This window comes from Citrus clementina, unplaced genomic scaffold (assembly GCF_000493195.1).
Source record: "Citrus clementina cultivar Clemenules unplaced genomic scaffold, Citrus_clementina_v1.0 scaffold_3, whole genome shotgun sequence".
Classification (NCBI taxonomy): Eukaryota; Viridiplantae; Streptophyta; class Magnoliopsida; order Sapindales; family Rutaceae; genus Citrus; species Citrus x clementina.
This window is the reverse complement of record NW_006262339.1, coordinates 9,010,300-9,024,909: the sequence shown is the minus strand read 5'-3', so window position 1 is coordinate 9,024,909 and position 14,610 is coordinate 9,010,300. Positions and strand designations below refer to the sequence as shown.

Below are 14,610 nucleotides of genomic sequence, written 5' to 3'. Positions count from 1 at the left end.
GGGAGTTCAAACTATCTAAATTCTAAAATTGACATTATAATTAAATTAGAATGATGTCAAACAAGCCTCATGCCATGCGCCCCTCACAACTCAAAATTCGATCTAGTCATTATGTCTAGCTTAAATCAATTGAATAAGGAATGGTTCTTAACCTAATAATCTTATCTGTGGAAATTGCCCAACAACCAAAGGCATCCGAAAAGGAGAATGCGAAAAGAGAGAGAAGTGAACAAGTAGCACTAATTATGTATTATTATTATTATTATTATTATTATTTATAATATTTTTAAATTATTATAAACTTTAATTTATCTTCATTTTTGTAAAGATGATAAATATTTCTCATTAATGGGTCTTTATTTTTTTCGTTATCTAATAAAAAAATAAGAATAAATTGAAGTTTATAATAATATAAAAATATTTTTAAAATTATTATTTCACGAGCCGATAACATGATATTTACCTTTTGACTTTTAATTTGAAGGAGCCATTGGCCAACAACAACACAACATTCGCCCAACATCTGTTAGATTTTTTCAAGCTATCTAAATTTTCTATGCCCAGTTTGGCTGGGCTGCACCAAGCCACCAACTCTTTCTTCTTTTCTCCCCCCCCAAAAAAAAAAAAAAATTGATTTCTTATTTTATAAAATTAAAGTCGTTTATGCAATATACATATTGACCTGAAATCATACCTTATAAAGTTGTTTAACAATTAACCCATTTTAAGTTTTTTTTTTCTTTATTTCATCTATGGGTTTAAATCAAGGTGTTGAGTAAATAAGGGGATTTAATATGTTCTCAATTTTATTTCATGTTTTCGCTATTAATTTATTTCATTTATCTAATTTATTAATAAATAAGAGTAAACTTGTATTTGAAAATAAAGTTAAATTGACAAGTTCGATAATATGGCATTGGGGGCCCCTTGGCTGATCACAAACACCATATAACTGATATTTTGGAATTTCATTATTATTATTGTTATTATGGAATTCCATTATTGATTGATTTGATGGCTACAAGGGCAGTGAATTTGCATATATTGATTTTGTTTTTCCTTCCCTTCTTTTAATTTGAACTTGACCGTGGGACCACGTCAAGGAGTCGATCAATCAAGACATGGGGCCTTATGATTTATCACTTACGAATATATCCAGATAGAGAAAAGGCATGATAATCATAATATCATACTACCAATAAATTTTAAAGACAAAATTTCTTTTAGTTTTTTTTTTTTTCTAAATTGAAAACAAACCTTATTTATTCAAAAAAAAAAAATATGGGTTGGGTCAATACCATTATTTTAATGCGAGAAGTGACCCCTAACTAAGTTCAGTCCATTACAAGTAAAAATCAAGAATAATTTTTTTCTTCTTTTTATAGTCGAAAAGTTATATGAATTTAGACTTGCAGTAAACTTTAAACTACCATGTCAATACTTTATACATGCATTATTCATATATCATTTTAAAATAAATAATAATAATAATATTAAGAGAGAACGCAATTTTATTACATGTTTTAATTTTTACGTAAGAGATATTATTATAAATATCATGATCAGTTGTGTGGCCAGCATTGTAGCTGAGCTCTCAGGGAAACAAACAAAGAAAATGAAAAAGGGGAAGGGGCATGTGATTGGTGATGGTAGTGTTTTGTTGACCCTTCTCACCCGGAGCCATATCCTCCACACTTGTGCCTGTTTCATATATTTTTTTCACCCAAATAACAAATGAATCAACTTTTCTAACATCTGGCTCCCTAATTTTTTTTATATTTTCTCAAATAAAGACATTTTATGCTTTTTTATCACGTGGTTACCTAACTCGGCTATTGAAATGAATGATCAAGTTATATTTGCAGTGTTTGGGTAAATACTTAACGGGTAAATTTTAAATTATATTTCTCGTCAAATAACATTTTTTAAAATACTCTTCTTAAAGGATTGTAAATTTCAACTAATTGGTAATTTTTTTCCAAAAAAAAAAAGAGAGAAAAATAAGAATGAGTTTGATGAATTTCAGTTATCTTCTTAAGTAGGGTAGAGGAAACTGAATTTTATAATAATTTGAGAGTATTTTAAAGACGGTCATTTTATAAAAGGGATAATTTAAATTTTACTCTTAATTAAAAGATACACATGGTAAGAAATTGACAAATGAAAAAGTACACAGTACGAGCATTCACGATTTTTTTCACTTATATTGTTATGTTATTAAATTTTAATTATGACAGTAGAGATTATGCACTTAACACTAGTCTAAATTTTAAATATATCTTATGTTGTAATATATCCATCGATTGTAGCAATTCAAAAACTCAATACTAAAGGGTATTTTTATTATTTTTCTTATAGGTTCACTTTTAATGTGAATGGAGAACTACCATTTTATGAGAAAAAAGTTAAACAATTAGGGGTGTATATGTTATTATCCAACATTGAAACTCCATTATCAACCTTTAACTGACTTTTAAAAACCTGTTTGTGCAGAGTAGTTTCCTCTGACAACCTTAAAAAAAAAAATTAATTTGTCATGTGCTTCTTCTCCCAATAGATTCACTGCTAATTAACTTCTGTAGTTTCTGTCCACATATACTCACTTCAAAAACTTTCCTCCTTCGAAAAGACAAAATGTATATTTTGCCCTCTTTGCATCATCTCTTCTGCGAAGCTTCACATCCAATGAAAAAAAGAAGAAAAGATCCATATAAGCAAATGATGCATTCAATGAGCTAATCTTACTAAATACTGCCCATGTTCGTGTGTCATTCTCTTTCAATTTCATTCATTCTTGTGCAGCACTGCATTTTGACCTTCTAGAATACTTGCTCACGACTCCAAATAATTCCCACTTATGTTTTTTAAATGTATTATTAGCTGTTGGCAAAAAGCTTTTTTTTTTTTTTTTTCCTTTTGGGGGCTATTGGGGTTGTTTTTATTTAATATTTGTATTGGATTTTAATGAGCTGTTGTTAAAGTAGTTGAGCTTTGTAATATTTAGAAACCCATAAGCACGTTCCTTCTATCTACAAGTCAAAGATGGGATGCAAGTCAGGCCCGCAAACTTCTACCAAATTGAGTCATATATTGAAGAACAAACATGATACTTTTTCAAAGCTTTGATTGGTTAGTGGCTCAAATTCTTGAAGGATTTTTGCCTTTGTGCTTTTATTATCCTTAAAATTACTTTTTCTTCATCAATTATTTGTTCAGTCAGCCGAGTTCTAGTTTTGCTTTATTCTCTAGATCCATTACTGTATTGTGAAGCTCTCTTGAAGCAATTTTGTTCCGCAAAAATTTGAAAGAACAACTTTCACAGTTGCATATAAAGATGGCAGGTAATAGAAGAAAGAAGCATCATTTTAGCAGGATTCATGCATTTTCATGTGGCAAAACGTCATTCAAAGGTGACCATTCATTGATTGGAGGGCCTGGATTCTCAAGAGTGGTCCATTGCAATGACCCTGAAAGCTTTGAGGCCAGTGTCCTCAATTACAGTGGCAATTATGTTAGAACTACTAAGTATACTCTTGCCACATTCTTTCCAAAAGCCTTGTTTGAGCAATTCAGGAGAGTTGCCAATGTGTATTTCCTCATCTGTGCGATCCTCTCTTTCACTCCGCTATCACCTTACTCTGCTGTCAGCAATGTTCTTCCTCTTGTTGTTGTGATTGGTGCTACAATGGGGAAGGAGGTTCTTGAAGATTGGCGGCGAAAAAAGCAGGTATCCTTTTTTTGAGATTGTTGTCAGCTTAGATGCGGCTTCCTTTCTAATTTACAAGCTTAAAATTGTGTTTTTAATGGTCGATTATATGCCAAGTTTGTGACTGAATAAACTGAACTCTGTTTGAAAGATGATAAACTAGGAAAATTTAGGGAATTTTTAGTTTAAAGGAACACATTGTTGGAGAAATGCCTTTGGGTTGTTTATGATGTTTGTCAAGCCTGTTATGATGCAGTGAACTTGGCGCACCATGATCAATTTTGAACATTTTCAGTTTACATTAAGGTCAAAATTTTGATAAGTATTGATGTACATTTCTAATTGTTTTTTTGCGTGTTGTGCTTTCTCGTCTTCAGTTTAGGACGTGGAGTTGACATCAGTAAATTTCTTCTTTTCAATTTTACTTTTCTTTTTTTTTTTTCACTGTTAATTACTGTCTTTTATCTGTTTTCCAGGATATAGAAGTGAACAACAGAAAAGTGAAAGTACATTGCGGAGAGGGTGCCTTTGATTATACGAAATGGAGGGATTTGAAAGTTGGGGATGTAGTGAAGGTTGAAAAGGATGAATTTTTTCCTGCTGATCTCATCCTACTATCCTCAAGTTATGAGGAAGCAATTTGCTATGTTGAAACCACAAATCTGGATGGAGAAACCAATTTGAAGCTAAAGCAAGCACTTGATGCAACTTCGAACATGCACGAGGACTCGAACTTCCAGAATTTCAAGGCTATCATTAGATGTGAAGATCCAAATGCAAATTTGTACACCTTTGTTGGCAGTCTGGAGCTTGAAGAACAGCAGTACCCTCTTACACCTCAGCAGCTTCTGCTTAGGGACTCAAAGCTACGAAATACTGACTGTATATATGGGGCAGTTATCTTTACGGGTCGTGATACAAAGGTTTTTCAAAATTCAACTGGGCCTCCTTCAAAAAGAAGTAAAGTTGAGAGGAGAATGGATAAAATTATCTACTTTTTGTTTGGCATCTTAGTATTGATGTCTTTTATCGGATCAATTTTCTTTGGTATTGCAACTAGGGAGGATTTACAAGATGGAAAGATGAAGAGATGGTATCTTAGACCAGATGATACCACTGCTTACTATGATCCAAAAAGAGCGGCAGTTGCAGCAGTTTTGCACTTTTTGACTGCCCTTATGCTGTATGGATATTTGATTCCCATTTCCTTGTATGTGTCAATAGAAATTGTTAAGATTCTTCAAAGTATCTTTATCAACCAGGATCTTCACATGTACTATGAGGAAACTGACAAGCCAGCACGAGCCCGTACCTCAAATTTAAATGAAGAACTTGGTCAAGTTGACACTATACTTTCGGATAAAACCGGGACTTTAACTTGCAACTCTATGGAATTCATCAAGTGTTCAATTGCAGGGACCTCCTATGGTCGTGGAGTAACTGAAGTTGAGAGAGCTATGGCCAGGAGAAAGGGGTCACCTTTAGAAGAAGAGGTGACAGAGGAACAAGAAGATAAGGCATCCATTAAAGGGTTTAATTTTGAGGATGAAAGAATCATGAATGGTAGCTGGGTTAATGAGCCTCATGCTGATGTAATCCAAAAATTCCTCCGATTGTTGGCTATCTGCCATACTGCATTACCTGAAGTAGATGAAGAAAATGGAAAAATTTCATATGAAGCCGAATCACCAGATGAGGCAGCTTTTGTAATTGCAGCAAGAGAACTTGGGTTTGAATTCTATGAAAGAACTCAAACAAGCATCTCAGTGCATGAGTTAGATCCAGTCACTGGCACGAAAGTTGAAAGGTAGTTTTCTTCGATGTCCTTCAATGTTATTTTCATTGAATGAATTCTTAACAAATTATCTGCTGCCATCTTTAGCAGTTAATAGGAAAATGGTATTTTCTTATCCTTTCTCAATGAAAAGCACATGTGCTTATTGTTTAACTTGTTTTATTTGTTTTTTTTGCAGGTCGTACAGTCTTTTGAATGTCTTGGAGTTTAGTAGCTCTAGAAAACGGATGTCTGTGATTGTAAGAAGCGAGGAGGGAACCCTGCTTCTACTTTCTAAAGGAGCTGACAGGTTTGTAATACAGATATTGCCTTAATGCTTACGAGTTTGAGTGAACTTAGAATTTGGCTTCATAATTGAGAAACTGGCAATTGAATGTATTTTGTGCCTGAATTTAGAATGGTTGATGTTAATCTTTTTTTTGGATACAAACAGTGTAATGTTTGAAAGACTTGCGGAAAATGGAAGAGAGTTTGAAGAGCAGACAAAGGAACACATCAATGAGTATGCTGATGCTGGTTTGAGGACCTTAATACTTGCCTATCGTGAACTGGATGAGAAAGAATACAAACAGTTCAATGAAGAATTTACTGAGGCCAAGAACTCAGTGAGTGCAGATCGTGAGGAACTGGCTGAGGAAATAGCAGAAAAGATAGAAAAAAATTTGATTCTTCTTGGTGCTACGGCTGTTGAAGACAAACTTCAAAATGGGGTGAGTTTTTGACTTAAAAAGTAAAGCTTGGTGCTTGATACAAGAGCAATCAAATTACTTTTGCATGGCATTTAAAGCACCTATATTTAAGGGGTTGCTATCCCAAAAAAATGTAATACTGTCATAATAGCCTTTTGTTCATCTGAATTAGAAATAACACTATTGTACAATGAACTAAGTTTCTTTAAGATATTTTTGACACAGAATATACTCATGGAAAATACTTGGTTTAGGGAAACTAAGTCGTTAGTTTATGTCATATCAAAATGCCAGTGCATTGAATGACTTTCTTACAGGTTGAAGTACAGTTTGAGACTGAGTATCTATTTTGTCTGGAACAGGTTCCTGAATGCATCGACAAACTTGCACAAGCTGGAATTAAACTATGGGTTTTGACTGGAGATAAGATGGAGACAGCAATCAATATAGGGTATGTGTTTATGAAATATAGGTTGCTCTATGAATTGATGTCGGTCTCATATGCTAATATTTCTCGTCTTCTGTTGAATTGGCAGATTTGCATGTAGTTTGCTTAGACAAGGAATGCGACAAGTTATTATCAGCTCTGAAACACCTGAAAGCAAAACTCTGGAGAAATCAGAGGACAAATCTGCAGCTGCTGCGGTAATCCATTATCTCATTTCCTCTCCTCCTTTCTATTGGTTTTGAAGTGTCATGGCATTCTCTTTAGATATTGATAAGTTACAACACTAGAAAGGCTTAGGATGAACAAATACTTTTTCCAGAATGAGTCGTGATCTCAAAAACTTGTTTCTGGATATAGAAACAAAAATAGGATGGTTTTGTTTAAGAAATAGACAGCTCTTGCATACCAATATAACTATTGTCTTGGTCAATCTTGTATTGCAATGACTTTTGAGCTTTACGGGATCTTTTTGATTCTTTAGGCATTGAAGGCAAGTGTCCTTCATCAGCTAATTCGAGGAAAGGAATTGCTTGATTCTTCAAATGAAAGCTTGGGGCCGTTGGCTTTGATTATTGATGGGAAGTCACTCACTTACGCTCTAGAAGATGATGTAAAGGACTTGTTTCTAGAGCTAGCCATTGGCTGTGCATCTGTTATTTGCTGTCGATCATCTCCTAAACAGAAAGCACTTGTAAGTCACAGTTAATTTAATTATAGTCATGAGACTCATGACATATATAATTTTTTCCTAAAATAAGCTGCATTTCTTAAAGAATTCTTTATTATTCTGTGCCCTTTGGTTATGTTGCCTTGCTGATGAAAATATTTCCATCAACCTTCATTCCTTTTTAGTTTAAAAATGTGGCATTTAAAAATTGCAGGTTACAAGGCTGGTAAAAACGAAAACCAGTAGCACAACATTAGCAATAGGTGATGGGGCAAATGATGTTGGAATGCTTCAAGAAGCAGATATTGGAGTTGGTATCAGTGGTGTAGAAGGAATGCAGGTAATTGCTGTTAAACACTTTGTTTCTAGATGTCTCACTAGCGTCATGAGTCAAGTCTATATCTTGACTCTTAGCTGGTACTCAAGTTTGCCTGATAAATTTTCCTTGCTCAAAATTTCAGGCAGTCATGTCAAGTGACATTGCAATCGCACAGTTCCGGTTCTTGGAGCGCCTGTTGCTCGTGCATGGACATTGGTGTTATAGGAGGATCTCATCAATGGTATGTTTCACTCTGAAAATGCTAATTGATAAGCTGGGTTGACTCTCTTCTTTGTTGAAATTATTAATATATTTCTTTGTTTTTTGGCAGATATGCTACTTCTTTTACAAGAACATTGCATTTGGATTCACCCTCTTCTTCTTCGAGGCGTATGCATCGTTCTCCGGCCAACCTGTGTACAATGATTGGTTTCTATCACTCTATAACGTTTTCTTCACGTCACTCCCTGTGATTGCTCTGGGAGTCTTTGACCAGGATGTCTCGGCTCGTTTTTGTCTCAAGGTGGGTACCAAATTTCTTTCATTTTTGCTAACAATTGATAAGAACCTCATGGTGGCTTTAATCAAGACTTCTTATAAGAGTCTCAAGCACTCTCTCTTTATATATAAGAGTTATCGGAAATGAAAGTTTGCTTTTCCATTTGTTACAGTTCCCTCTGTTATACCAAGAAGGTGTACAGAATATCCTGTTTAGCTGGACTCGGATACTTGGCTGGGCACTTAATGGTGTAGCAAATGCTGCCATCATCTTCTTCTTCTGCATCCATGCAATGAAGCAACAGGCCTTCCGTAAAGGTGGGGAAGTCATAGGTTTGGAAATCCTAGGCACCACCATGTACACGTGTGTTGTGTGGGTAGTGAACTGCCAAATGGCACTGTCTGTCACCTATTTCACATACATACAACATCTCTTCATCTGGGGCGGCATTACATTCTGGTACATATTTCTTTTGGCATACGGTGCCATGGATCCTTACATTTCAACAACTGCTTATAAGGTCTTCATCGAAGCCTGTGCACCAGCACCTTCATTTTGGCTCATTACACTCTTAGTGCTGATGTCCTCCCTCCTCCCATATTTCACTTACTCAGCCATTCAAATGAGGTTTTTCCCATTGCATCATCAAATGATACAATGGTTTAGATCTGATGGCCAAACAGATGATCCTGAGTTCTGTCAAATGGTACGACAGAGATCGTTGCGGCCAACAACAGTAGGTTACACTGCTCGTTTTGAAGCAAGTTCCAGAGACTTGAAAGCGAAGCTTGAAGATAGTTTATGAACATTCTTCTTTGTAGATTCTATAAAAGATGTACATATAACACATCCAATGCTAAGTTGGGTCTCTCAGTCGTCCTGCAACAAGTCCCGCTACAAGAAAGATTGTCCCAAAGATGAGGCCCCCAGCTAATTGATGCATCCCTGTCTTACCAGAATCTTGTTTATGTGAGCTCCAAAATTGTATTTAGTAGTTTTGGCAGCTTTGAGACAATTCCAAATTTTTCTTTCACAATTGTATCATTCATGTACGTAATTCATAATTCCGAGAAATACATTTCAATTCAATTTTTATTTTCATTCATTAAGTTCAATATTTAAATACCACTCATGTGCCTTTAAGAAGCTAATTATGCCTTCCCCTTTCTCGATAATAGAAGTAGGATGTTGTTTGCTACACTTTGTTTTTGTTCTGTTATTCTTTGTTCAGTAGAAGTGGAAATAATTCAATTTCTCATATGATCAGAACGTAGATTATACGTCATGGTTTTCTGACAGTTAAAAGGTTTCAGGGTTTTACAACAGTTCTTATTTCAAATCAAGAGTAAAAGAAATGGTGGGAGGCTTAGGGTTCGAATTTGTAACGACTGTAATTGCATCCTACATTGCAAAGTATATCGTGACTCGATTTTCTTACAAATTGATTTTCCAGGATGAGTTTTACCAATTTCTCTTAATATGGTAAAATCTAGTAGAGTAGCACATAAAGTCTAGAGTTTGAACTTGCTCATATGAGTGGGAAGGAGGTTCTATTTATGTATTACTGAGAACATAGCATGGAAGAAAGCCACTGTAAGGGGCACCAAGAGGTTGTTGGGAGTAAAATTTTAGGGCTAAAGTACCAAAAGAGTGCAAAAAATTAGGAGTAATACGAGAAATTTTATAATACATCAAAGACAGCATATCAATCATACAACAAATAAATGATATTATTACATGTGTTTATTTATTTTAAAAAATTACCATATAATTAGTGATTATATTAAGTACGATTAAACATGTCATACATACATTAATTGATTGTATTAGCTCTTATGTATTTTAAAATTTCTCGTAAAAACTATCGAAGTTTCTGGGCCAAATCATAAGAAAAAATATATTTTAAATCTTACTTCATTTTTTTGGCCAGGGGAGCTCTATCCCTGCATCCAAAAAATTTAAGATTGAAACAAAAAATAACTAATTAAACCAGCTATTTTATAATATGAGAGCAAGAAGAAATTGAAAAACGTGTAACGGACAATTGCTTCTCAGCAATGAAATTAGCACGGTACACAACTAATACCAAGTGATTTCAACAAACCAGCTCCACAAACATATGATTATTAATCAATTCCAATAGCGTAATAATTATTTCTCAAAAACCACATAATCAATTTAATTTTTTCATGGCAATTTTAGTTTAGTCACGTATAATAAATTTTGTATTATCAAATCATAATCATTATACGAATTTTAAATTTTCAACAAATTTAAATCATGCATAAAGATTGAACAAATTAATAAAAAGCTCATTATTTTTCCTAAATATTTGTATTCAAAGTTTGCTTATTAATTAGTTTTCTTGCTTTTTGCTTAAAAAGAGTATATTCTTCGGAATATACTTTTGGAAACTTGTAACTTGAAAAAAAAAACTAGAAAAAAAAAAACCTATATTATTTTGAAATGGTGGAAAAAAATTAAATATTTCAATTATTTCGTGAAAGCATGTATCTTTTTTATAGATACCTTTTGTTCCTGTTTAGCCTAGAGATATTAAAATCTAACTTATATGTGAAAGTAATTTTCTGATGAGTTGTGTAATATACTCTAATCTAACTGTAATAGTAATTATTTTGATAACAAAATAGTAATTAACGTGACAACGAGTTGTGTAATATACACTAATATAACTGTAATAGTCATTATTTTGATAACAAAATAGTAATTAATGTGACAACATAACAGTAAAATTGTGATATATTTAGGTAGTGTTTACTTGCTGGAGTGGGAGTGTGGAGTGTGGATTCCTCCCACTCCAGTGTTTACTTACCTTAAAAAAGAGGGGAGTGAGAGTGGGAATCCGTGGGTCCCACTCAATTTTGGAGTGGGGAGCGAGATTCCAACTCCCATGGGGGGAGGTGGGAGTGGGAATCCACTCTGCTCTCTTCCCATTTTATCATTATAATTAAAATAAAAATAAATAAATAAAATTTAATAAAATAAATAAATAATATTTAATAAAATAAATAATATCATATTTATTAAAAATAATAATTATATCATATTTATTTTATTAAATTTAATAAAATAAAAATAAATAAATAATATATTTAAATTAATAATATTAAACATTAATTTTAATAAATATTAATTATTTATTTAATTAATAATAATAAATATTTTATTCTAAAAAAATATTAATTTTGTACTATATTATCAATAATAATATTTCATTTGTGTTGCTATTATTAATAATTTTTATTCACATAATTTAAATTTAAATTAATAAAAAATTATGATTTATATAATTAAGAATATTAGTAATTATTATTAATTTATAAATATAATAAAATATTTATTTTATTTTCCAAATATATTTTTTATTAATTTTTTAATTACAAATTATAATTCTGTACATAAGGATAAAATTATAATTTAAAATAATTTACTCCCAATCCAAGACAAAGTAAACAAATAATTGGGATTCTGATTGACAATCCATACTTTCATTTAGTCTAAGTAAACACCATATTCCCACTCTCACTCTACACTCTTAATCCAAGGATTCTCACTCCTCAAGATTCCCACTCCAATCTAAAAAGTAAACGCAGCATAAAGTGTAGCAAACAATTATTGACGTTAGCTATTAACATTGACCTTTGAGGAAAAAAAGAGTATTTTGTGAGTGTTTGTTAGTTCAATTGGTAAAATTTCTTGAATGAATATAAGAAATTTTATTTTTCGAACTTTCGTTCACATGGCTGCCAAAGAAATTGAGTTACCATTGGGATACAATTTTTTTTTTTTATAAAAAAAATGCCTTCCAAAAACTCATAACTTCTATGTGTCCATTACTTTTCTGTTCTTTTTATTATTTTATTTTATTTTATTTTAGAATAGTTCTCCGTTTTTATTTTGAATGAGAATTACAGGCATTAAATTAATAAAGGCAAAAGAAACAATATATTACAAGAGCAGGAACAAAACCAAAATATACAGAAAACCAAACAAAATCATCCTTTATACAAACCAATAGTTAACAAAAACAGAATGCATCCAAAAAATTTATGATTGAATGTAAAGTCTCCTTCAGATCGAGTTCATTTTTGTTGTCAATGGCTCTTCTTCAAGCATCCACATACATTACAAAAAAAATAATAATAATAAAAAAAAACTAGTCTATATCAATGTCTAAAATTAAATCTAAAATTAGTCAGACAAAGATGATAAGAATGATAATGACAATATTGACAATATCATGATACCATCAAATGTTTGGTCACGATAAACCAAGGCCAAAAAAATCCAATGTTGATTTGGCCATAACAGCAGCAAATTCATTGAAACTAATGACACCATCACCATTCGTATCAGCCTCTTTGATCATTTCTGTCAATTCTTTGTACGTTAAAGGTTGTCCCATTTTGGCCATGGACCCGGCTAGCTCAGCCGCCGTGATGTAGCCGTTACCGTCGCGATCGAACGCTCGGAAAATCTCTAAGAGTTGTTCTTGATTTATCAAAATGGTCTCATCCATGTCGGGCAATATGGCATTGACGAGCTCATCAAACTCCACCGCGCCATTGCCATTAGCATCCATGTTGGCTAATAGAACATGAATTTGGTCACCTGAAGGCTTGAGCCCGAGGGATCTTAACAACGCCGCGAGCTCTAGAATCGTCAGGCTGCCATCGGAATCCATGTCGAATCTTGCAAAAATGTCTCTTAATTGATTGAGTTGATCAATATGTAAACCGCCCATGTTGAAAATGTTATATGACCATATATATAATGACGACGTAACACCTTGATGAATACCAAAATGTATTTAGCACTATAAAAATGGCAATGGCAGCCGCAATGGCAAATGTTGAAGAAGGTTTCAAAAGAAAGAAGATAAAAAGAATTTCGGTAGTTTTGAAGAAGGAGATGGATAGATTTAGGTTTGTTAAGGAATTGTGATGGGAAATTTTGCTTTGATGGCATATGGGATTTAACTTGTTAAAAATAGAAAAAACAACGCGTCGTCGGTGTAATTATTTTTGTCACATATTCGTGATGCGCTATAAGATTCTCCTATAGATTCATTGTGACTTAGTGGAATTTCTAGGAAACTTAGTCTCGTATCGTCATTGCCGGCATTTTCTATAGGGTGTTTTTGACTTGTACACAGTTTGTTAATCATGGCATGATTTTTTGGCAAGTGTATGTTTTTATTCATAAAAGATCTCATCATTTACTTGTATATTGTGTTATGTTTTTATTAATTATCTACCAGTTGCACGTATTTTTGCTCAGGCAAAAAAGTTGAGATCTCCAATCACTTGTTCATGAAAAAGAATCTAAGAATTTAGAAAAATATGTATTAAAAAATTAAATATTGAAGGAAGTAAATCACACATGTATTTCATATGCTGTAGTTACAATATAATTCTCTAAGAGTCACTTCACATATATTATATATACATATGACTTGTGAAACAAACTTTGTGATCTTTTTATCCAGTTTCTAAGCAGAGTAGCAAGTTAGTGAAGGGAAAGTTTAAGATAGAAGAGTGAAAAAAATAAGAAGTAAAGAACTTATTGCAAAGAATCCGGCACGATTAAAGAGATTATTATTACTATTATTATTTTTTATTAACATTTTTATTACATAAAACATATCTACAGCTAAGAGATGCAGTGCACTGATAGTGTTTAGTACTGTAATTGATAATTTAAAATTGTGTGGGGGTATGAGTGTTCACTCAAGTAATAAACCTCTCTGTCCCAATCCTCGTGTGAGATCACCAGAGTGTGATTGTCAAAACGGCCAGCTTATTAAGATTTAGCGGATTTAGTTGTGCGTTTTTCGTCTACAGTTTTCACTTAGTTTGAGTATTAAATAATAATAATAATAAATTTTTTTTCATTTTATCTATTTTTTTAAAATTAAATTTTAAACATTCATCAACTCGACGGTCTAAAACGTCAAAATAATGGACGTACGAGCTTCAATATGGGTTATTTTCAGTTATACTAGCTTGTTTTTGGCTCAATAAACTATGCTAGTTATCATTAGATATGGCCAACGGGGCAGATAACACATGGCACAATACAACACGAGCACGTTTCGATAGAGAACGCAGTACGACATTACACGCACGCGGGAGACCGAACTTAGAATTTTGAACATGCGGGTTTTAAAAGCACGGTACGATTAAAGATGGATTAAAACACGACACATGAAAAGACCCGCTATAAATATTTTTCACTTTTTAATGAAAATAAACTTAAATTTTATGATTTTATAAATAACTTGAAATTGAATCTTTTAATATATTTTATTAGTGCAAGTTTTTTTTAATTCATTTAATTCTTAGTTTTAAAAAAAACTCTAATTGATCTATGTTTATTATTTATTAAAGGAATAATTGATATCATTATTTTAATAAATAAAATTATGAATATCATGATTTTATAAATATGTATTAATGTTATTATG

The 14,610-nt window shown here is 32.5% G+C and overlaps 2 protein-coding genes across 2 annotated transcripts; one reads left to right on the top strand and one right to left on the bottom strand.

Annotated features, from left to right (window-relative positions):
- The first annotated feature begins 2,931 nt into the window (after positions 1-2,931).
- Positions 2,932-9,228, top strand: LOC18050048 (putative phospholipid-transporting ATPase 9). The gene is made up of 11 exons (XM_006440821.2): positions 2,932-3,727; positions 4,183-5,513; positions 5,680-5,790; positions 5,935-6,211; positions 6,553-6,641; positions 6,727-6,835; positions 7,120-7,329; positions 7,520-7,645; positions 7,767-7,865; positions 7,956-8,147; positions 8,296-9,228. Exons 1-11 carry the CDS (start codon positions 3,335-3,337, stop codon positions 8,926-8,928), a joined length of 3,570 nt encoding a protein of 1,189 aa, XP_006440884.1. The 5' UTR covers positions 2,932-3,334; the 3' UTR covers positions 8,929-9,228.
- Positions 9,229-12,405: 3,177 nt separating this feature from the next.
- On the bottom strand, positions 12,406-12,888 carry LOC18050047 (probable calcium-binding protein CML15). Its single transcript, XM_006440816.1, has one exon. The coding sequence runs from the start codon at positions 12,886-12,888 to the stop codon at positions 12,406-12,408; it is 483 nt and encodes a 160-aa protein (XP_006440879.1).
- Between the last annotated feature and the right edge of the window lie 1,722 nt (positions 12,889-14,610).